The sequence below is a fragment of the Pterocles gutturalis genome, unplaced genomic scaffold (genome assembly GCF_000699245.1).
Source record: "Pterocles gutturalis isolate BGI_N339 unplaced genomic scaffold, ASM69924v1 scaffold8426, whole genome shotgun sequence".
NCBI lineage: Eukaryota > Metazoa > Chordata > Aves > Pterocliformes > Pteroclidae > Pterocles > Pterocles gutturalis.
In genome coordinates, this window is record NW_010102963.1 from 10,223 (window position 1) to 30,582 (window position 20,360).

At 47.9% G+C, this 20,360-nt stretch overlaps 2 protein-coding genes across 3 annotated transcripts in view; one reads left to right on the forward strand and one right to left on the reverse strand.

Annotated features, from left to right (window-relative positions):
- TMEM180 (transmembrane protein 180) overlaps positions 1–1,863 on the forward strand; it is a 6,268-nt gene extending 4,405 nt beyond the window's left edge. For both annotated transcript variants that reach the window (XM_010086502.1, XM_010086501.1), the window contains exons 6-8: positions 424–595; positions 1,187–1,380; positions 1,592–1,863. In XM_010086502.1, the coding sequence (XP_010084804.1) occupies positions 424–595; positions 1,187–1,380; positions 1,592–1,845 (620 nt within the window). In that variant the 3' untranslated portion in view covers positions 1,846–1,863. The remainder of the gene's footprint in view (positions 1–423; positions 596–1,186; positions 1,381–1,591) is intronic.
- A 3,071-nt stretch (positions 1,864–4,934) lies between these two features.
- ACTR1A (ARP1 actin-related protein 1 homolog A, centractin alpha (yeast)) lies at positions 4,935–15,594 on the reverse strand. The gene is made up of 10 exons (XM_010086504.1): positions 15,494–15,594; positions 14,519–14,594; positions 13,644–13,769; positions 12,721–12,845; positions 12,187–12,403; positions 8,940–9,032; positions 8,039–8,213; positions 7,095–7,156; positions 6,678–6,718; positions 4,935–6,296 (listed from the first exon to the last, which is right to left on the reverse strand). The coding sequence occupies exons 1-10, from the start codon at positions 15,592–15,594 to the stop codon at positions 6,194–6,196; spliced, it is 1,119 nt and encodes a 372-aa protein (XP_010084806.1). The 3' UTR covers positions 4,935–6,193.
- Between the last annotated feature and the right edge of the window lie 4,766 nt (positions 15,595–20,360).

Below are 20,360 nucleotides of genomic sequence, written 5' to 3' on the forward strand. Positions count from 1 at the left end.
GCATGCAGCAGGGCACACAGCCCTGAATTTAATCCCCTTCTCTCTGTGGTGTATGGACCATTTCCAGGCTGACACAGATACATGGATGGTCATCCTAGAGTTACCCTGGGAGGGTTCTGTGTGCGCTAGGTCTGGTCATGCTGTCCTGTCCCTCTCGTTGCTGCTCCAGGGCTGAGTCCCAGCCCCTGTGTGACACTGGGCAAGTCTTTTCTTCCTTCCCGCCCATGAGGCTGATGGAAGAAGGCCTCCCTCTGTAGGAAGAGCATGTGCTGTGCCACTAAGTAAATCTGCTGCAGCGTTCCTACTGTGTGTCCTATAGCCCTGCTGGTGATAGCCAGCCTTGTTCTATCTCTTGGTACTGGTCCTGGGGGCATGACAGATACTGAACCTCCCTCAGCTGTTTGTGCCTCTGTCTCTGCTCAGGTGTTTCCTACATTGCCCCCCATCTCAACAACCTCTACTTCCTGTCCCTCTGCCGCCGCTGTGGGGTTTACGCTGTGGTGCGAGGACTCTTCTTCCTGAAGCTGGCTCTCAGCATTGTCATGCTCCTGGCAGGACCTGATCAGGTGTATCTGCTCTGCATCTTCATTGCCAGGTAGGCAGGCAGTGCTCGCTTCCCCTGCCCTCTGCCTCCTGGGAAGGGAAGTGACTTGTCTGTGTTTTACAGGGAGGAGTGGGAGGCAGGGAACAGTAGCCAGGGTCACGCAGAAACCATGTGGCTCCCAGCTTTGACAGCACCTGAGTGTGGGATGGGTCACAGCAGAATCCCCTGGCTATGCCCGCAGCAGAGTGAGGGAGGCAGCAATGTTTAGGAGGATAGAGATCCCGCAGGGCTGGTGGCAGCCTGCAGCAGCCTCTCCCAGCTGCTTGAGCTGAGCCCCTCTCCTCCTCTGTAGCTGCCTGGGGTGATAGCCCTCAGTATGTGCTGCAGCTGCCTATTAGCCGCTGGCACAGCGTGTCCTGTCCCCAGGCCTGTCTGTGGCAGGTCAGTGCTGATCCAAAGCATTGCTGCTGGGTACACAAGGCTTATTGCTAGCAGTGTTCCCCTCTTGTAACCAGGGCTTCTGAAATTGTTATTTTAAGTATACAGGAACCTTTCTCACCCTCTCTCCATTTCCTCTGATCTCTCACCTACTCCTGTAATTCCTTGATGCCCCTGTTCCGTGCTTTGCCTGTTGTTCTGCAGCAACCGGGTGTTCACAGAAGGGACCTGTAAGTTGCTCAACCTGGTGGTGACTGACTTGGTGGATGAGGATCTAGTCCTGAACCGTAGGAAGCAGGCAGCCTCGGCTCTGCTCTTTGGGATGGTGGCTCTGGTCACCAAGCCGGGACAAACGTTCGCCCCTCTGATTGGCACCTGGCTGCTCTGCGCGTACACTGGTAAGGATGCTCCTGGGAAAAGCAGTGGGGCAGGAGAGGGCAGACCTGTGAGTTCAGTGTCCTCCACCCTGTCCTGTGCCCTGGCTGGGTGCAGAGGGCTCTTCAGTTGCTAAACTGTGCCTGTCTGCATCTCCAAGGCCAGTCACTCCATGAATGGTCAAAGGGTCCGTCCCCACTGTCCCCAGTCTCACTAACTTTTCTCTGACACCAGGCTACGACATCTTCCAGCGCAACCCCTTGAGCAACGTGGTGAGTGCCCAGCCGAAGCTGGAGTCTGCCGCAGCCTTGGAGCCAACCCTTCGCCAGGGCTGCTTTTACCTCCTCGTCTTCGTACCCATCATGTGTGCACTGCTGCAGCTCCTAAGCTGGTCTCAGTTCAGCTTGCACGGGAAGCGTCTGCAGATGGTGAAGGCTCAGCGCCAGAGCCTGACACAAGGCCGAGCACCAGAGGTCAAAACGATCTAGGGGGGCCTGAGCAGCCCAGGTGTTGCTGGTTCCAGCCTGGTGCATAACTGCAGGCTAAGCGCAGGGATTGCGGGCTGAGAAACCCTGATGTTTATGGTTGAACTGTGAAATGCTGTAAAGCCAATGTTTACTTGTTCCAGGAGGTGGTTTCTGGGGAATGCAGTTCTCTGCAGTTCAGTGTGTGAGGGGCCTGAGATAGATCGCTTGGCCATAGGAGGAAGAATGTTTTATTGTAGCCTGTCCCAGGGAGCAGAGGGCTGCTCATCCCAGCAGGGAGGTGCTGGGTTGCAGTGTGGGCTAGACTGACACATCCCTGGTGCAGTCCTCTGCCCCAGCTGTGGCCCTGGGAAACCGCAGCCTCTCTGGCTGAGCAGGAGGAGGCTGCACAGGGAGTCCTTCCTTGCTAGAGCCCTGCAGCTTTGGGAGTGGAGTAGGAGGCTCCTGAGGGACCAACTGACTAAGGGGGTGATGGCAGGACAGGAGCAGGGATGAGAGGACCCTGAAGGCCTTTCCCAGTATCTGGTACAACCCCTCCCACAAACGGTGCTGCAGTTCTTGGACCAAATCTGCTCTTAGGCATTTCTTGTTCCCAAGACAATATCCTGTACGGCCAGGGTCTGCCAGCTGTACTTGCTTTGTGCTGAGGCTCCCTCCTTTGTGGCCTTGCAGAGGGAGTTGTTCCTGGGCTGGGAAGGGCACTGGGCTTGAGCTGGGCTCAGCCTCGAGCTGGAGCATCTCATCTGGCATCCTGTTGTCTGTGTCCATCATCTCCCCTCCACAGCCCCTTCCAGTCAGTGCTGGCTGGGGCGGTGGGGCTGAGGTCAGGGAAGCACAGCCTGAAGGAGACAGCAGGTCTTGCTCTTGTGCCTTCGATTCCTCTTTAGAGACAGTTTGACACAATGCTGGGCAGTCACGGGGCTGAGATTTTACCTCTGTGGGGAGAGGCAGACACCTCTGCTCTTTCTGCTTAAAACAGCACTGCAGAGTGTGATCATCTCATCTGGCTGCTGAGGCATGGACCCAAGGAGGAGAGCAGGCAGTTTGGTCACCCTGGTTTTGTCTGGGAGCAGACAGGACAGGGCGTCACCAGAGGGATCCCTGAGGTGAGGGAGTGTCTCCTCAGTCTCTGCCCTGTGTTTGGGGGCAGGCCGGAGTGCCAAAGCAGAGCTCGCCCTGTGCATGCCTGCAGGAGGAGGGGGTGTGGAGGCAGCCGTTGAGGCTGCGCTGTGCTTAGGGCTGTGCTGTTCCTTGTTTAGTGCCAGGTTCCCTCCGGGGTCTCAGCCCACAACCTGTCTTCTTGCCTCAGGACACAGCTGCCTTCTGTCTTGGGCCAAGATGTTCCTGCCACAAGGCTTCTGTAGCTTGAGGGTTCAATCATAACTTATTTGTGCAACTTCTAACAAAGTTTGAGAATGATTCTTCATTTCATAAATTAAAGATCTTTTTCTGTATTGTTTGGTGATTTTTTTCTAGCAGGTGGATGACACCTGGCTGGGCTCATGTGGCACTGCAGGTGAAGGGGACTGCCCCTCTCCAAAAACTGGGTGCTGGGGCTCAGCCCAGTTTCTGGAGGGGGTAGAGAGTGGCAGGCTGGTGTAGCGCCTGCCTTCTGTGAGGAGAAGTGTGACCTACTTACCCCCACTGCTCTGGAGGGCCCCAGGGAGAGGACGGGACTGTCCTGTTCCTTCACCAGCTTCTTTTGGAGGTGGCACAAAGGCTGGGGGCAGTCACAGGCCTGCACACTGTGCCACCTTCCTGCCCCCCTCCCCAGGCCTGTCCTGGGAGCCAAGCTGGTCCTGTTCTCAGCAAGCACCTGGGCTGGCACCAGCTCTTCTCATGCTGGCACCGGCATTGCTCCCATCACCCATGCTCACCCAGGCTGCCCTCGCTCCTGCACCAGCACTTGCAGCTTCTCTCATGCCCTTAACTTGTCTGCAGTGAAACACAATATATAACGGTCGCTGAGGAGATGAGCAGCTTTGGACACCAGTGCAGACCACAGCTGCAGCCCAGGAATCTCCTCCCTCCAAAAGCCAGGCTAGGAATGCAATACTGGACAGGAATAGCGTCTCCTTACAGAGACTGGCCAGCAACAGTTCTGCACAGGCAAGAGGACACAAGTTACCTCTTTAAAAACACAAACGTGGGAAGATGAGGCCAGGAGGCTTGAGGGTTGTATATGAATGACTTTATTTGAGTATGCTGGGCACCACCAGGCAACATGGTTTGGACAGTGTGCGAGGGAACAGTCAGGCAGATCAAACGAATGCTAGATTGGAGGCCAAACCTTCTTGCCCAGTCGCTGCAGGTTACAAAATGGAGCGCTGCTGCTGCAAGGCCAGCAGAGGGGCCAGGAAGGGGAGGAGATCATCACTGGCACTGCCTGGGGCATGGGGTAACTCGAGTGAGAGGGGTTTGCTGCGTCCCCTCTGTGCGCTGCAGCAAACCCACAAGAACAACCAATTTCCCAGCAGAAGGCCGAGCATTGATGGCTCGCTCCCACCTGACAGGTTCTTGCTTAAAAAAACAGAGTCTGCTCTGATGGGGGTATGTAAGCAACCAACCTGGCCTCGGCAGGGAAGAGACCACCGCACCCGCCTGCCTACAGCCTCTCCCAGCCCCGCGGAGAGCCCTGAGAGCACAGCTCCCACAGGGCGGCACACTGCACGCTGCTGCTTACATTCATCTGAGCTGGGGCAATGCACCAGCTTTTGCACTGCCTCTGCAGCACCCCTCCAGCTCTTACCCCATTGCTGTGCTTGAGGGCAGCCCCAAGGTGATGTGTGGCAATGAAGAGAAAGGAGGGGAACAGGAAGGAACTGCCACCGAGCAACTCCAGCTCCACTACCTCCTGCCAGGTACTGCAGAAAACTGACATTGGAAAAAAAAAAAAAGAGCACCAAATAATGCATAAGAAAAACCTAAAGGGGAAACAGTGGCACACCCCAACATGAGCAGGTCATAGGCCTGCCCACAGCGTAAAAGCAGGAGAAGCAAAGCAGCCACCAGGTGAGCAGAAAGGTATGTGCAGTGCAGCAGAACACAGCCATCACAACAGCTTCCTGCTCACAAACCTGCTGCTCACACCAACATCCTGGTACAGTTTATTGTCCTCTCCTGTAGTGTATTCATTGAGAACAGCAAGACTCCCTAAAGAGCAGTTACTGGGTGGTGTTGCAGGTGGGCTGGCTAATCCGTGAAGCATGTGTGCTGTAAACAGTGTTAACACTGAACAATGGACAGCTGGGTAATAGGTGTTCAAAGAAGACCCAAAGCATAATTCCCAGGTGCTGTGGTCAGTATTTGAGATATCCTCAGACATTTCAATAAATAAAACAATTCTTACATTACAATGCACCTTTCCAATTATTATTTTGCCCCAGAATGGATAAAGTACACAAGAGTTATGCCTGGCTGCAAATACATGCTCCCTGTGCCCTGACATGGCAGGAAGGAGGGAAACAGCCTCGACTCTTACAGAGAAAGAACATGATGAGAACTCAGCACTGTAAATGTTGGCAGGTTGAGGGGGAACACACAAGTGCCTTCACCCCCACTCTGGGGCACTTGCTTCCAGAGGAGAAAAGGTATTTAAAACAAGGTACGAGAGAATAACCGTCTAGTACATTGATAGCTGATTAGATTTGCTTTGTTCTACTCCATGCAATACAAACTAAGTCCTATCACCAACTTCTCCAGCTGTGGTGCAGACCCACACATCAGGCTAAGAAGTTACACACGCATACACACACGCTGCCAAAAACAGTGGGGGTAAATGGGCGTAACTGTTAAGAATGTGCTTTCTCTTAATAAAAAAAAAATATTAAAAAGAACTTCAAAAACCTACTGATGGTGAAGACACTGCTGAAGAAGAAAGTAGCTACAGGGCCTCAGCTATGTGTTTCCAGACAATCCAGGCATTGCAGTCGCGCTGACTAAAGCCTGCATGTGCAGTCTGCAGTGGTTGGCTCCCTTCGGGCTTGCTAGGCAGTTTCTACAAGCTGTTCCCTTTGTTTTTGCTTGCTTATTTTACAGTGACAAATGTGATTGCAATACAGAAATTGAGGGACTGAAATGAAAAAGGAATGGGCCATTCTGGAGAAATCTGGACTGGTATTTTCTCCTTTCCACTTGAAAAAAAAAAACAACAACACAAAAATAAAATAAAAAAATAAGAAGTTAGTAGTACTAATACAACCCTCCTGCTGCTGCTGTCTTTGCTCAGTGACATCGGGGCATGCTGGCGCACACACACATACACACAGGCAGCTCTCAGACACTCGGACTCAGAAAAGCGAGTTTAGAACTGAAGTGAGTCTTCGGAGGAGACTGAGGACAGGTCCCAGGGCTAGAAGGTTTTTCGGTAGATGGCACGAGCTCCGTCTTCTTCATATTCCTTTTTCGAAATCCACATTTTCTTAAAGGTGTCCAGTGAGGCCAGGATGGAGCCACTGGGGAGAGACAGGTATGTTACATGTTATAGGAAAATGTTGGCAGCACTCTCATCGTATCTCTGGAGATGAGTTGTTTCTATTGCATGATATCACGTCAGAAAGGTGCTGAGGCTCCCAGTTATCCACAACAGAAACACTCTCTGGACAGACACTTGCTCTCCTGTTAGCCTCAAATGTGCTGGCACTGCAGAGCCTGGCACCAGCTGCCCCCTCCCAAAAGACCCACTGATCACTGCTCCAGTCACTCACTGAGCCTCCCGCAGCTGCACGGTGAAACCCTCCTGACACACAGCACCAGAAGGAACAACAGTGTGAGTGCCGACAGGCTGAGCCTCCCCAGCCCTCCCGCAGCCAGACGTGTCACTGTGCAGTACCTACCCAATCCATGTGGAATACAATCTCTCCTGAGGAGCTGATATCTGGGAGAAAGAGAGCATCAGTCAGTATGCTGCCGAGCTCCAGTCTGCCCCTCCTGGCACGCTGCCCCCATTTCACTGCAGCTGACAGCCAACAAACACAGGTATGATCTCACACCAGGACACCCAGCAACACCCCAGAAAACAGCCACTGTGGTCCAGGATCCTGGACAGGGGTCGTGTCAGAGGAGCCACCCTCTCAGTGATGAAACTAAACGAGTTTTCATCACAACAGCAAATACTGCTGGGCTGTCTCAAGAAAGCCATTTCTGGTTTAAAGCAAATGGCAGCTGCACTCTCAGCACAGTTCTTTCAGGGGCGCAAACACCACAGAACACCACACATAGTAAGTGATAAACACAAGAGAGATTGCTCCTACCCTTATTTTGACGTCCTTCGGAGCTAGTTTCTTCACTTCACTCAACAGCCTGTCACCAAAGCCTACACAAGACAGCAAACGGATAATCTGAGCCCCTCAGCAAGGTCCCAAGTTACATCTGCTAACAATGTGGACATGTCCTATGCAGTCCTATTCAAATATCCCACTCCAGATCTCATGGAGAGAGCAGTTTCGAGAGGTACACAACACAGCCAGTAACATAACAGGATTTAGTCTCACTCAGATAGAACTCAAACACTGGCACAATGGGCTCTATCCCTCAGCAGCAACTTGACATAAGCAAACAAGATTTTTTAGCTAGGACCACAGGTGGGCCAGTTCCCTCTGCCTTCCCTGGGCATTCCTCCTGTGCCCAGTTCACTTGTACAGGTGAGAGTAGGGTTTGAATGGGAAGATCAGGACCTATCTGGACATGTCCACCTGTGGATAACAGGCTGACAGGTTCTGACAGAGGGTATTTTTAAGTCGATGGGAACCAGCCAAGGGGATGGGTAGAAAGCTTTCTGCACACATGTAGCTAATGGTTCATGCAGTACCAGGGCCACTGGACTCTCACACAGAGACCTAAAGGAACCTTAGGAGATGCAAGAGCCTTTTAGGTACCTAGTCTCAAATATCCTGAACTACAGCAGCAGAAATGAGCACACCTATTCACTCCTGACACAGGCAGAGTGATAGGAAAACAAAAAAGTCCTCCAAGCCCAGGAAGTGAGGTACAAGGGTGGAGGTGTCTTGCATACCCAGAAGGCTATGACTAGGACTCAGAAAATTAGACAATACCCCCCCCTTCAAGAGAGCAGAGTTCCCACAGCCCTCATCCCACAAGACAAGCTGGGTGATCTAGGTTATCTTCCCAGTTTCACATGAGGAGGAAGCAAGAGATCAGGTACATCACAGCCCACTGAAAGAGGAGGGGCAGGAACCTTTGAAAAGCGTGGAGCCTCCAGACAGCACGATGTTGGAAAACAGCGTTCGCCTCAGGTCCATGTCTGATTTTTGAATGGCAAAAACGAGCACCTCGTGGAGTCCTTCACACTCCTCCCCTATCAGGTCTGGCCGGAACAGGAGCTCTGGGGCTCGAAAACGGGCAGGGCCAATCTGCAAGGGGAGAAGTTAGCACAGAGGGGAAGCAAGAGCAGTGTGGCTCTGTTCACTGTCTACAGTTTGGGCTTATCTTAGGTGAAACTTCAGAGTAAGGAAGTTCCCTGAACATTCATGCTACATCACTAGCTGTCAGGTGAACACCAGTTTGGTCTACTGCTCCTAGAAAAGGCACTATTTCCCTTTTGCAGATGAAAGAGATGAAGAAACTTGCTCAGCCCCATACAGCCAGTCACTGGCAGAAAAGAGCAGATCCACCCCTGGTGCTGGAGGTAAGACCTGTATTTCCCTTCCTTCCAGTATTCTACAGAGGGCTCAGTCTTTTGAGCAGTATTCCTAACTCACTCTTCAAAGCAATTGTTTCTGCACCTCTAGGCAGGACAAAACCGCCGCTGAATTTGCAGTGAGCTGATTACTATCCTGGCTCCATACATGACCTGCATAAAGCTTTGCTAGATCAGAGCCCGCACTCAAACAGCTCAAGAGTCCCCATGATCATGCTGCATCCTTACCCAGGACTTCCAGTAGAAGTTGCAAGGTTTCTAATAATATTTCCTTCCCCTAAAAATTCTAATGCCCAGTCAACATCCTGAGATGAGTTCTGGTCTTTTAAAATTATTCCCTCCCACCTAACAGCACATTCAATTTCCCATCATTAGGCAGAAGGCTGTTCTGGAAACTCTGCTTCACATTAGCAATCCTCCGAGAGTGGCCCTTACAAACCTCAATAGTGCTTCCATCTGGCAGGTAGTACTGAGCCTTCTCGGTCTCCAGAGTCTCATCTTTCTGGGAGTTTATTGACAGGTAGCAGGCACGCTGGAGAGGAAACAGTCAGGGAGAGGGAGATGAGAAGGGTAAACCCAAATGCCTCTGATAAAATACTTTTCAGACTAACAATCAAAATCCATGTATCCCTTTGGAGAGAACAATTGCAACAATATTTTGTGGTGGGGAAAAGACTCTTCAGGTTCACAACAGGTAAAATACCTATTCATGCTACAGCTCCATGGGATGATTAAAGACATCAAAGACACGCATACCCCCTATAGCTGCTGCTGACCTCTCTTCCAGTTCTCACTTACTGCTTAGAAGTTTCCTCCCTCTAGTGCACATGGGGTAACTATCCTGTGAGCAGTTCCAGTCTACTGTAGGGCAAAGTAAAACAGGCACCTGAAACACCTTTAGTGACATTAGCCTTGTATAAAGGTGGGCTCAGATAACTTTGCAACAGATGAGAAGCATGAACAAAGTCCATTACTCCATTTCAACAGGGTAAACGATAACCAGCAGCTAACAGCAAAAAGTTCTTAACATGATCCAAGCTGCTCACTTCCCATTGCCCACCTACATCTTAAGTTACAGGAAACAAAATACTTTGATTTTTCAAACTGCTCCAGCACCCCACTATTTTTATTCCACAGTAAACTTTGCCATTCCAAATCATTATCATTTGGGGATTAAAAAAAAAAAAATCCAAACAGAATCACAGAAATGTTTAGGTTGGAGGGATCCTCTTGATATTATCTAGTCCAACCCCTCTGCTCAGGCAGGATTAGCTAGAGCAGGCTGCCCAAAACCATGTCCAGTCATGTTTGCAGTACCTCCACATATGGAGAATCTACAGACATTTGAGCAACCTGCCACAGTGTTTGACCACCTTCACAACAAAACAAGAAACAGAGAACGATGTTTGCACTGAAGTAGGTACAAACAACGGTTCCCCTTTTAAAGTAATTTCTCCTGTAGACTTTTCAACATCCCCAAATTTCTTTCCTAATTTTTTTTGCTCTTTAAAAAAAAAAAACACAACCCACTTGAGTCAGACAGACTCCAACAGATCACAAGCAGCCTTTTGGGACTGAGAAACTCCCTTGTCCAGAATTTCAGCTTTGTGCTTGCCACAGTGCATTCAGGCTGCATATCCAAACTTCTCTAGAGCCAAGAAAGCTGCAAACACAAGAAGCCACACTCAACCCCTCAGATTTGCAAATGAAGTCACAAATTGCACCAGCATCAACAGAAATCTCACTGCAAGTTCCAGGCACATATATCCTAGAAATGTGAAGCAGTTTCTCCAGTTAAAATTAAAGTAAACCAAATGGTGTAGGTTGGAGAGGTGTAGATTGGAACATCAGGCTGTTACTCCTCTTCTTCAGCAGTCTCACTGGTGAGGGTAGTCAGTATGCAAAACAGGACTTGGCTACCTTTCCCCTGCTCTTCGTTTCCTTAAGTGTAGAGTCCAGAGAAAAGATTGCCCTGGTGCAAGACTTTGCACTTAACGGTCAGCGCAATGCCTTTTAATGGTTTCATCACCCAAGATGCAAAGGGAGCCTTGGTTATTTATGAAAAGTACAAGTGTATTTCTGAAGAGTACAAGCCTCTTGCAACTGCACTGCAATTGACGCTTGGTACAAAAAAGGCTTCTTCTGAAGCAAAGAGTTCTCCAGCAAGCCTCTGATCACTAGATCTTCTGGTCCACAGATGCTGCAGTTTTTGCACACTTCAGTTTTTTTCTCCCGTTCAGCAATGAACACTTGTAGAACAGGGAGCAGCTACTGGATTAAAACCTACAATCCTATGAAGTCTCCTGCTCTGGGCAACAGGCAAAAGCCATTTAGTTGTACTGTGACACAAAGCACAAGCACTGCTCCCTCAGCACAGCCACACTGAGCTAGAGCCACACAGAGCTAGCAAACTATTTCCATTATGGTCCTTTGTGGGCAGGTCGCAGGCTCCAGAAGAGCTCATTAATGCTCTCAAGGCCTAGCACAGGCTGCTGACTCAGCCCAGAGTAACCTGCAGTAATCATAGCTTGCGACGGTGCCCACAGCCCAGCAGCAACTGCCAGGCATCAGCACACAAAAATCACAGCCAGTACTGATTTGAGGACTGACCCCATTTGCTGAACGCACGGACACGCGGCAGCCCTGGGTCACACATGGCCTTGCTAAAGTCAGGGAGCAACCCCGCTGTGTGAGCACGGCAATGCTGCAAAGCTGCTGTGAGTGGTCACCAGCTCTGAGCTACTATTCACTGTCCCACCTCTGTCCTCCTCTCTTGGCACACAACAGAAGCCAACGTAGCTGCTTTGACAGGGATCTCAGTCATGCCTTTCCAAACTGCTGCACAGCTCTACGGTCAGTAAACACTGCAGACCCTACAAAGAGCTTTTTGGAAATGTGTATGCTGAATTCTTTCACCAGGCAGGGGGAAGCAACTTGCAATATCCCACTTGCGATCCCTACCTGCCACGGACTTTACAGAGCCTTGCTCTGAAGGGTAAACCATCACTAGGGAACCTTGAGAAACTACAGCACAGATAAATGAAAAACAGATTCTGAAACACCAGCTGGTCTTCACCTCCAGCCCCTGAACAGGGATTAGATGTGACCTTGACCGTAAGTCTCCCAGAATACCAGATGGTTGAGGTTGGAAGGGATCTCTGGAGGTCATCTTGTCCCACCCTTCTTGTTCAAGCAGGGTCACCTAGAGCAGGCTCCCCAGGACCACATCCAGAATTTTGAATATCACTAATAATTTTGAATATCACTAAGGATGGAAACTCCACAATTCTCTGCATAACCTGTGCCAGTGCTTGGTCACCCTCACAGTAAAATGTTTATGTTCAGATGGAACCTCCTGTACTTCAGTTTGTGCCCCTTGTCCTGTCACTGGACATCAATGAAATAAGCTTGGCTTCATCTTCTTTGCTCTTTCCTTTCAGACATTTGTATACATTATGAGATCCTGCCCCACCTTCTCGCAGCTCAGCAGTTTCAGCTCTCAGCCTTTCCTCTTATGAGAGATGCTCCAGTCCTTTAATCGTCATGGCCCTAGTCTCCCTCAGGCAGACAAAGGAATGAGGTGCAGAGCTCATTAGGCGGCCACTTCCCACTAAATTTCAGGAGTAATGACATCCCTTGGGCAGAAATCCCTTCTTGGATAAACACAGAAACAGACAGTACATTACCTCCTTGATGGTCTTGACAATCTCAAACTCAGAGGTTGTGTGGAAGTCATAGCCCTCCTTCCGGAGATAGAGACGCAGGAAGCGTGAGACATCGCGGCCAGCAATGTCAATCCGCATGATGGAGTGAGGCATGGCAAAGCCTTCATAGATGGGAACCGCATGGGTAACGCCATCCCCGGAGTCCAGCACCACTCCTGTAGTCCTCCCAGTTGCATAGCTAGCAAAGGGCAAACAATCAAGTCAAAACAAGCAATTCAAAGGGACCCCAAGTACGCAGCACATCCAGGCTCAACTCAGGGAGCAGAGATTTCACATAACAGGGGCTAAAAAAACCCCCAAAACCTAGTTCTCATCACAGTTCAAAGACCTGTAAACTCTTTATTACAGAAATTAAAACTGAGTTTCAGTTCTTGCTTGAAAAGGGGATAAGTCAGACAACAGTGTGGTCTTCCACTGGTTTTTTTTTGGTTTGTGAAAAAAACAGATTTCATGGCAACATTTCACAAGCACAAATCAAACACGAAAGACACTTACAGGCTAAGCACAGCTTGCATGGAGATGAACAGTGCTGGCACATTGAAGGTCTCAAAAAACACCTCAGCAGCACGCTCTCTGTTCTTGCGTGGGTTTAGGGGTGCTTCTGTCAGCAGCACAGGATGCTGGTAAAGAAAAGAAGGAGCTGTGCTGCAATAACCAAGAAGCAACTACACATGTGTTCCTGAAAATTTCTGCTTATTATTCACTTCAGGAGCCACTGGTGCAAGAAGACAGGTAGAAGGGAATAATTTCAGCTACTGAGCTGTATTAGACTGTGAATAACCTCTATTAAGTTGGAAGAACACCATCAGGGTTCTGGTCTAGTTATGAAGAAGCACTAGGAAATCTACTCTGTGAATAATCCTGCGCCATGAAGGATTAACAAAATGAGTCTCAATGTCAAAAGTCAGACAGATTGCCCAAAATACACAGACTCTAAGAAAGTGTGAAGGCACACGGCTTTTGCACAAGCAGGCAGAAATATTCCTACTCCACTTACATAACCTATTGCTCTCAGTCATTTAATAATTTTTTGGTCAACTTCTTCCAGACCACAGGATTGTGGTTTTCTCCTTCCTCACTTGAAATCATGTCACTGCTAAGCGGACATGCCTGATGTGCAGGCAGAGCACGAAAAGTTAGAAGCATTTGGCTTCGAGCAGAATTATTAGAGAGAGCATGAATAACAAATTCTGAAAGTCAGATTTTCAGTCAGGCCAGAACACTAGATCTGGGAAGGAATTCTGCTTGGACACTTCTTTTGCAGTACCTCCTGAGAAGTGAAAGTGTCTAATTTAACAACAGACACATTTAGAAAGAAGAGCAAAGGAAAAGACTCAAATCTTTCCTGGAGTTCAGTCTCCTGGTGTTATACACACACTGAATGATGCCTATGCCATTAAAAAAATAAGGTATCTCACCTCCTCTGAGAACGTCTGGAGCTGGTCTTTTGAATACACGTACTGCCAAATGCGCTCCATGTCGTTCCAGTCCTTCACTATGCCATGCTCCATTGGGTATCGGATTGAGAGGAGGCCTCTGTGCTCCTGAGCAAAGAGAAATGACCTGTCAGAGACTCAAACAATTACATTTCCCTGAGTACTATCACTATGATTTAATGTCAGATTCATTTACTTTTGATTCCACTAAAAGACAACTTCTCTCTAGCATATAAGGCAAAAAACTGAACCTTGCACACAAACATCGCTCCCAGAGAAGTATTCACGAGATTAAACAAGGCCTTTTTATACCAAGCAGGAAAGTCTGGCATTTGCAGAGGACATTCCGTCCTAACAGTTTTCAAGCCAATACACAGACACCTATCAAATGGTATCTTTGTTCTCCCGGCTCTGTCATGACATAAAACATACAAGGGTGGTATCGGGGAATGTAGTTCAGGGGTCTCACAAGAAACGTGAGACCACACAACTACACGCTGACAAAAGCAGGACTGTGGAAAAAAAGCTTCTTGCCCACACCAGGGAGATAAAAGGAACCAAGTAGGGCCCATTTCTAAAGTTTCCATTCAAAAAGATGAGAATATAACCATACAGACCTAGAAGTAGCCTAGGAAAAAAGAAGAGATATAGAAGGACTTGGGAAAAAGGTCTGTGGTCAGCAGGCTGGCACAAGAATTTAATTAAGCTTCCCCCTCCATCCTGGACACACTTAAAAGCAACAATCTATTCTGCTCTTCAGATCTATACACAGATATCAAGGAACCACAGCCCTTTTAAGCCTCCTTGCCTCAGCATACTGAGATATATGGAAAAGTACAGTACACAGGTTTCCTTACCTCTGCCTTTGGACCAATGAAAATGTCCCCTTCTAAAGCACCAGCCATAACACGGATGTGCTTTGGTCTGCCCACACTAGAACAGAGGCAAGAGTATAAATGCTTCGAGAGAAAGAGCTCAGATGTACCCAAGGATTAACTATTTTGTGTTCCTCTCTGTCCCAACCAGTACTTTCTAAAGCGATGGGCAAGTCTGATGGCACTACCAGGTACAAACAGATCCAGGCTTGGTCTGAGCTGATCTCAGAATCAGAGGTGAAGGGAAAAGATTGTAGACAGTTCTGAATTGGCAGGACATAGGCCAGCTGAGTCTGGCCACACTTTCCCTGATGATTCAGTACTTTTTTGTTCCAAGAGTGCCTGGGGTGAAAATGGCTAGACTGAGCAACAGCCTGAGCTGACAGAGCCACATGGTGTTGCCTGACCTCTGGAAGGCTTCTCAGATTAAGACATTTATAATCCCATACCCCACCTCAGCATACAGAACGCACTGCTCAGAAGACAAACATATTAATTAAAAACCCACCCTACGGAAAACAAAAGCCTGTGACTATTCAGAGTTTCTGATCCAGCAGTCCTTCTTCCAGCAAAACTCTCGGAAAACTTCCTCGGAATTTTGTCAGAAATCAAGATGTCAGACCACACACCAAAGAGATAGAGAGGTCTTTGCACCTCTTGTCCCAGCTTTGTCTTTTTCCTGGTCCTTTTCCTTATGTCTCAAGACTAAAGGACCCTACAGCTTTGTCTGGGTGTTGAGCCTGACAAAGTGATAAGTCATCTTTTATGGTGCTTGTCTCCCCAAAAAATCTCAAAGTACTCAATAGCAGAGATCTCCTCTCCCTGATGCTTCCATGCAGCAGACAGAAAAAGAATAACTATTTTTTCCAGTTACAAAATTGGACCGTTCTTCCCCTCTATGTATCAAAGAATTGGTATGCAATACTAAGAACTTACCAAGACCAGCAAAATACTTACTAGTTTGGAAAGCAGTATTTTGGTATTTGATCGCCTGCAAAACCTGCTTTAATCACGCCTGAGCCCTGTGGGAGCAACAGATAAACACGTGAGCTTATCATTCATTCAGTGATCTTCCCAAGTTTTAAAGGAGTAGCAAAGTACATCCGCACTGCCAGATCCTCTCCTTTTTACTAGGAATAAAGCTCCGCAGTGACTAATTCTCCAGATAGAGCTGGGGATGGGAAAGTGCCAACAGACCAGCTTGGCCACTAGAGGGGAGTAACTGGCACCCCCCTGGCACTGACACATCACACAAGGCACAAACACACATGCTGGTACTGCTCTGCATACACACCCAAATGCCACTCTGTACAGACAAGTGTTCTTCTACCCAATGCTACTGCCAGGGGTGCAGGAGGCTAAATCCCAGCTCTGCAGTTTTCTATCCATCTTAAATACTCTCTGGGTAGAGGAGAGCACTCCAGAAAGCTAAGCAAGAGCAACTGAACCCTTCCAGCTTCAGGGGCCACTGCTAAAAAGGGGAGGATGAAGGCTGCAGGCCTCTCAGAAGCAGCAGATTTAGACAGGATGGAGAGAGGGTGGATAATGTTGGAGAAGGGAGTAGTGAAGGACCCCATGAAAACAGGTTGGAGACTAGGGAAAAGATGATCAGGTGGTGGAAAAACTAGCTAACACTAAAGAGGCAGGTCACAGAAACATGGTCAGAAAAGATGCTGGAAACTAAACCAGACTGGGGTCTGAAAAGAACAAAGGTGCTAGTTAGGACTGCAAGGGGAAGGGCTGGAGGCAGGATGAGCAGCTGACAGGATGGGGCTTGTTTAAAAGGGACAAGGAAGAAGAGATTATGTATGACAGTCAGAAAGGCACAAATCCAAAAAGCAACATTCAAAGCAGCACAGGCAGCAAACACAGAGCGGGTAAAGCCAGCTGCAGGGAGGCCCTGGCACAGAATCCATGCTGGGCATCTGGCCCCACAGCTCCCATCCCTGTCGGTATCATCTGGAGGCATCCTGGGAACCCCATCATGAACTTGGATCTGTGCTGACTCCTTCCCCTCCTCCATTTCCTCTCCCTGCACAAGGGAATGACATCTTGAAACAATGAGCAGCTTGCAGGAACACTCAAGTTTTGCTAAGGAGTGGATTTTCATAGGATCTCCTCGGACAAGCTGTTTCACTTGTAATGCCAGACTACCACGGGAGCCAGCTCTCCTGCAGAAAGAGGAGCAGTTCCACTTTATCCTGTACTCGGAGCAAAGCACGTGAGTTTGCACTGAAACTTGTGACCTGTGAAGTGCCTGTTCACTCTCAAGGGCTCTGCAGCAGAACTGCTCTGTTTTGGAGGCCAAAAAGACATTTTGGATGCCCCAGAGCATTTTAAAATCAGTAGTGACACAGTTCCGTCATTGTGTTCCCCTTCCCACCACCTCTGTACGGGTCAGCATCACGGCTTTCACTTGGAGGCTGAGGCCAAACGAGTTGCTCAGAGCTCTTCCACACAAGCCCTGGCTGCGGCGGTTTCTGACGGTGCTGTCCCAGCTGCCTGTCCCATTCCAGCGCCAGAGGTTACCAGGCAGAGCAGGCTCAGCAAAAAGGAATGCGGGGCGGCCCGGCCTCTCCAGTTCACACTCCAGCACCTTATTCCCAAGCTACTTTCAGCAGCAGTTTCAGCTGAGGTGCTGGGCTTCGCACAGAGTACATGTGCCCTGCCACCAGGGCCAGTGCACTCCTGCCTTAACACCCCCAGAGTCAGACTTGCCAGGATGCATCTATAAGAGATGAGCATTAGGATCACTCTGCAAACCACACCCAGCTAGTTATAAAATATATAAAAGATAGATTGCACTAATCCTTGTCTCCTGGCAAATTCCTGCAGTCAGGCAGGCTCAAGGAGCACACCCAAACTGAAACCTCAGCTGGACTACTCCCTCTGGGCAAGAGGGACTCGGCACCAGTTGCATCCCAAAGTCTGCACTAACAGGTACCGGCGTGACAAAGTAGCCTGTGAAGTGTTAAAAAGACTTCCCTTTAGACAGATTCTCTCCTGGCTATTCACTTCAAAGTGAAGCAAGGAATAACATAAAACCACTGTTTTGTTTTCCCTTATCGTATCTTTTGATCAACTCCATACCTGGGAAATAATACCATCCTTTGTCAGGACTCATAGCAAAAAACTTGAATCAAACGCAGTAATGTAACCACATCAGTATATTGTGCTTATTGAATATTTTATTCAAGATAATGACTGATCTTGCTGCCAGCACAGCCTGCTGCTGGGAAGCAGTTTCAGGAGAACAATAATGCTCCTATCCTAACACAGAGATTGAAACTTCCTTATGCCAGGCCAAAAATTACCCAGTGTGTCCTGGTGAGATTCCCAGCAAGTTATGCATCTTAAGATTTACAAATGGAAGTTCAAAGTTAACTGAATGTGTTAGTACTTCAGAACATCTAGCTGGAGTCAAAGACGAATGACTATTTTGAATGTGCTGGTAGAATGGGACTTCACAACACAGTTGTGCTTCCAAACGCCTGGGAATAAACCGAGCACAGCTGTTTGCTATCTCTGCACTACAAAGACACGACAGCACTTTCTGACCTGTTCAGTTTTTCTTGGAAACATTTTACTTCTTTGAAGATGTGTGCACTGAGTAAATCTATTTATGGTAGCCCATTTTGAGGTTCCTATACAATGAGAGGAAAAGGTTTAAGTTTTGAAACAACCCTGGCTGATTCAGAAGGTTTAAAGTAAAGACCGTGGGTTTTTGCTTAGTTGAAACAAAGCTGAAAAAACAGCATCCTCTCTTCTGCTACAAACTTTGATTTATTAAAAACTTACAAGAATTTAAAAATTAACATCCTTCCACCAGTAACTATTCTGGCTGGGCTTTCATCCCATTTTGTTTGTTTGGGATTGTTTTGGTTTGGATTTTGTTTTAATCTGAGCATAAGAAGAAACAAAGAAAGAAAAACCACATGTCAGATGTAAAGGTCAAGGAAGATAACCACATGGAAAACTCTTGTGAGTACCTTGAAGTAACTGAACATGCCTCTTCTGCTATCTCTGTAGCTAGTCGGTTATTGATTCATCTTTACGCATTTAGCACTCAAATTTAAATGTAAATCACCAAGAGAGTCTATCTGCTGTATCGCACTTTTTATGGAGACCACACGTTTCATATTGTCACAAAACTATTTTATTAGATACACATTTTATAAAATTAAGAACAAAACAAAGACACAACAGCCCTTACTGACAGCTCAGCTGTTTAAAATGCCACCACTTAGACTACAAAGCCAAATTTATCCTCTTTTATGTAAACACAGACAATCCTATGGAGGTGAAGTAATCTGGACTTGCTTAGGCCATGGCTGAACCACGCTGTCTATTTACATGGGCATTACATTCATCAGAGCTCACAGACCATTTATTTCAGAGAGAGCTTGCTGGAGTGCAAGATAAGAACACAATTTTTTAAAAAATAACTAATCGGACAAGGATTCAGGTTGTGCTGAGGTACAGCTCCCACCTCTCACTGTATATTACAAAACTCTCCCTGCTGAAAACATGAAGCTGAGCGTATTGTTTGGTAAGAGGAAAAAAACCCCTCCTTGAGTTTTCAGCTCCATACCTTAATGTCCTTTTGAAACATGACAAGATACTAAAGCAGGACTGGGAGGATCTGGCTTGTTCACCAGCTCAGTACCTCCTTTCCCCCTCCCATACACACGCATACACGACACAGGATAACATTCAGCCTTGAAAGACTGCCTGCAGCTGAGAAAAAGCAGTAATGAGGCAGCAGGAACAGCAATACCTGCTCTGTGCAGCTCCACTTCCCGTCCTGCCTGAACTGAGAAGAGTATAAAAAAAATGCAGCGTCACCACAAGGCTCCTCGGCTGACAGCCTGGCAGTGTTAAAGGCGGATGTCACAACAACTGCTTCATTCTACTTGTTGTATAGGGAGGGGAAGGGAGGGAACTCATTTATCAGAGAATCAAGAAGAATAATTAGCTTTTAGAAGACCAGCTGATAAAATGAGAAAAGAAACAGTCAGTTGCTGGCACATGAGCCCTTCTTCAGGTCTGAAGCAGGAGTGGCAATCATTGTGCTAAATAACAAAAGGACAGGCTGAAATTTATATAGGCTGCTATTATATGATTACAGCACAACAAACTCATCCTCGCAGTACCAGGGTACCTGAAAGTAACTTTAATAGGTAGCTAATCACTCAACACCCCAGCAGGGTCAGTGCTACTCCAGTCATTTCTAAGAACAATCAACCTAACTTTAATGTCTCCAGTGAAGAAGATAACATATTTTTCTCCACACAGTCAATTCTCTTTTTCCATTACATGTTTTCCTTCAATGTCTAACCCAAATTTCTCTGCTGTGATTCCAGTAGAAGAAAACAAAACCAAAACTGTATCAGAGAGCTCAACTTGTAGAGAGGAAATTGGGATCAGTAATGAAGAAGGGGTTAAAAGAATAATTGGCTTGATCTGAGAAGACCTACAATCATCCAGCTCATAGGGAAAAAAACAGCAATAGGTTGAGAAGTGCTAGGCTAGCAAGTCCACATGTCATACAGCAAGATTCAGCAGAAATTAAGATTACAGAGAAAGAAAGGAGCACAACACTGTCTCTTTAATAACAACAAAATCAGAATCACGGGCAGTAAGGGTTAGAAGGGAGGAGTGTTAATTTGTGACTCACTACACTGGAGGAGGCTCCCTCCAAGATATGCCCTCCCAGCCCTTCCTGGATGGGTCTTTCTCCAGGGAGGCCAGCATAGACGGGACGAACTTGAACTGGACCCAGCAGTATCTCACTAAGGCTTACAGTCATTCTCATTCACCTCAA

What these genes read in the sequence shown, in the direction of transcription:
- ACTR1A (XM_010086504.1), bottom strand. Translation starts at nt 15,594, where the DNA reads ATGATAAGCTCACGTGTTTATCTGTTGCTCCCACAGGGCTCAGGCGTG. An exon ending in TCATTGGTCCAAAGGCAGAG is followed by an intron (nt 13,770 to 14,518) that starts GTAAGGAAACCT and finishes CTCTTTGCTCAG; the next exon opens with GAGCACAGAGGCCTCCTCTC. An exon ending in ATGCAAGCTGTGCTTAGCCT is followed by an intron (nt 12,404 to 12,720) that starts GTAAGTGTCTTT and finishes GCCCTTTGCTAG; the next exon opens with CTATGCAACTGGGAGGACTA.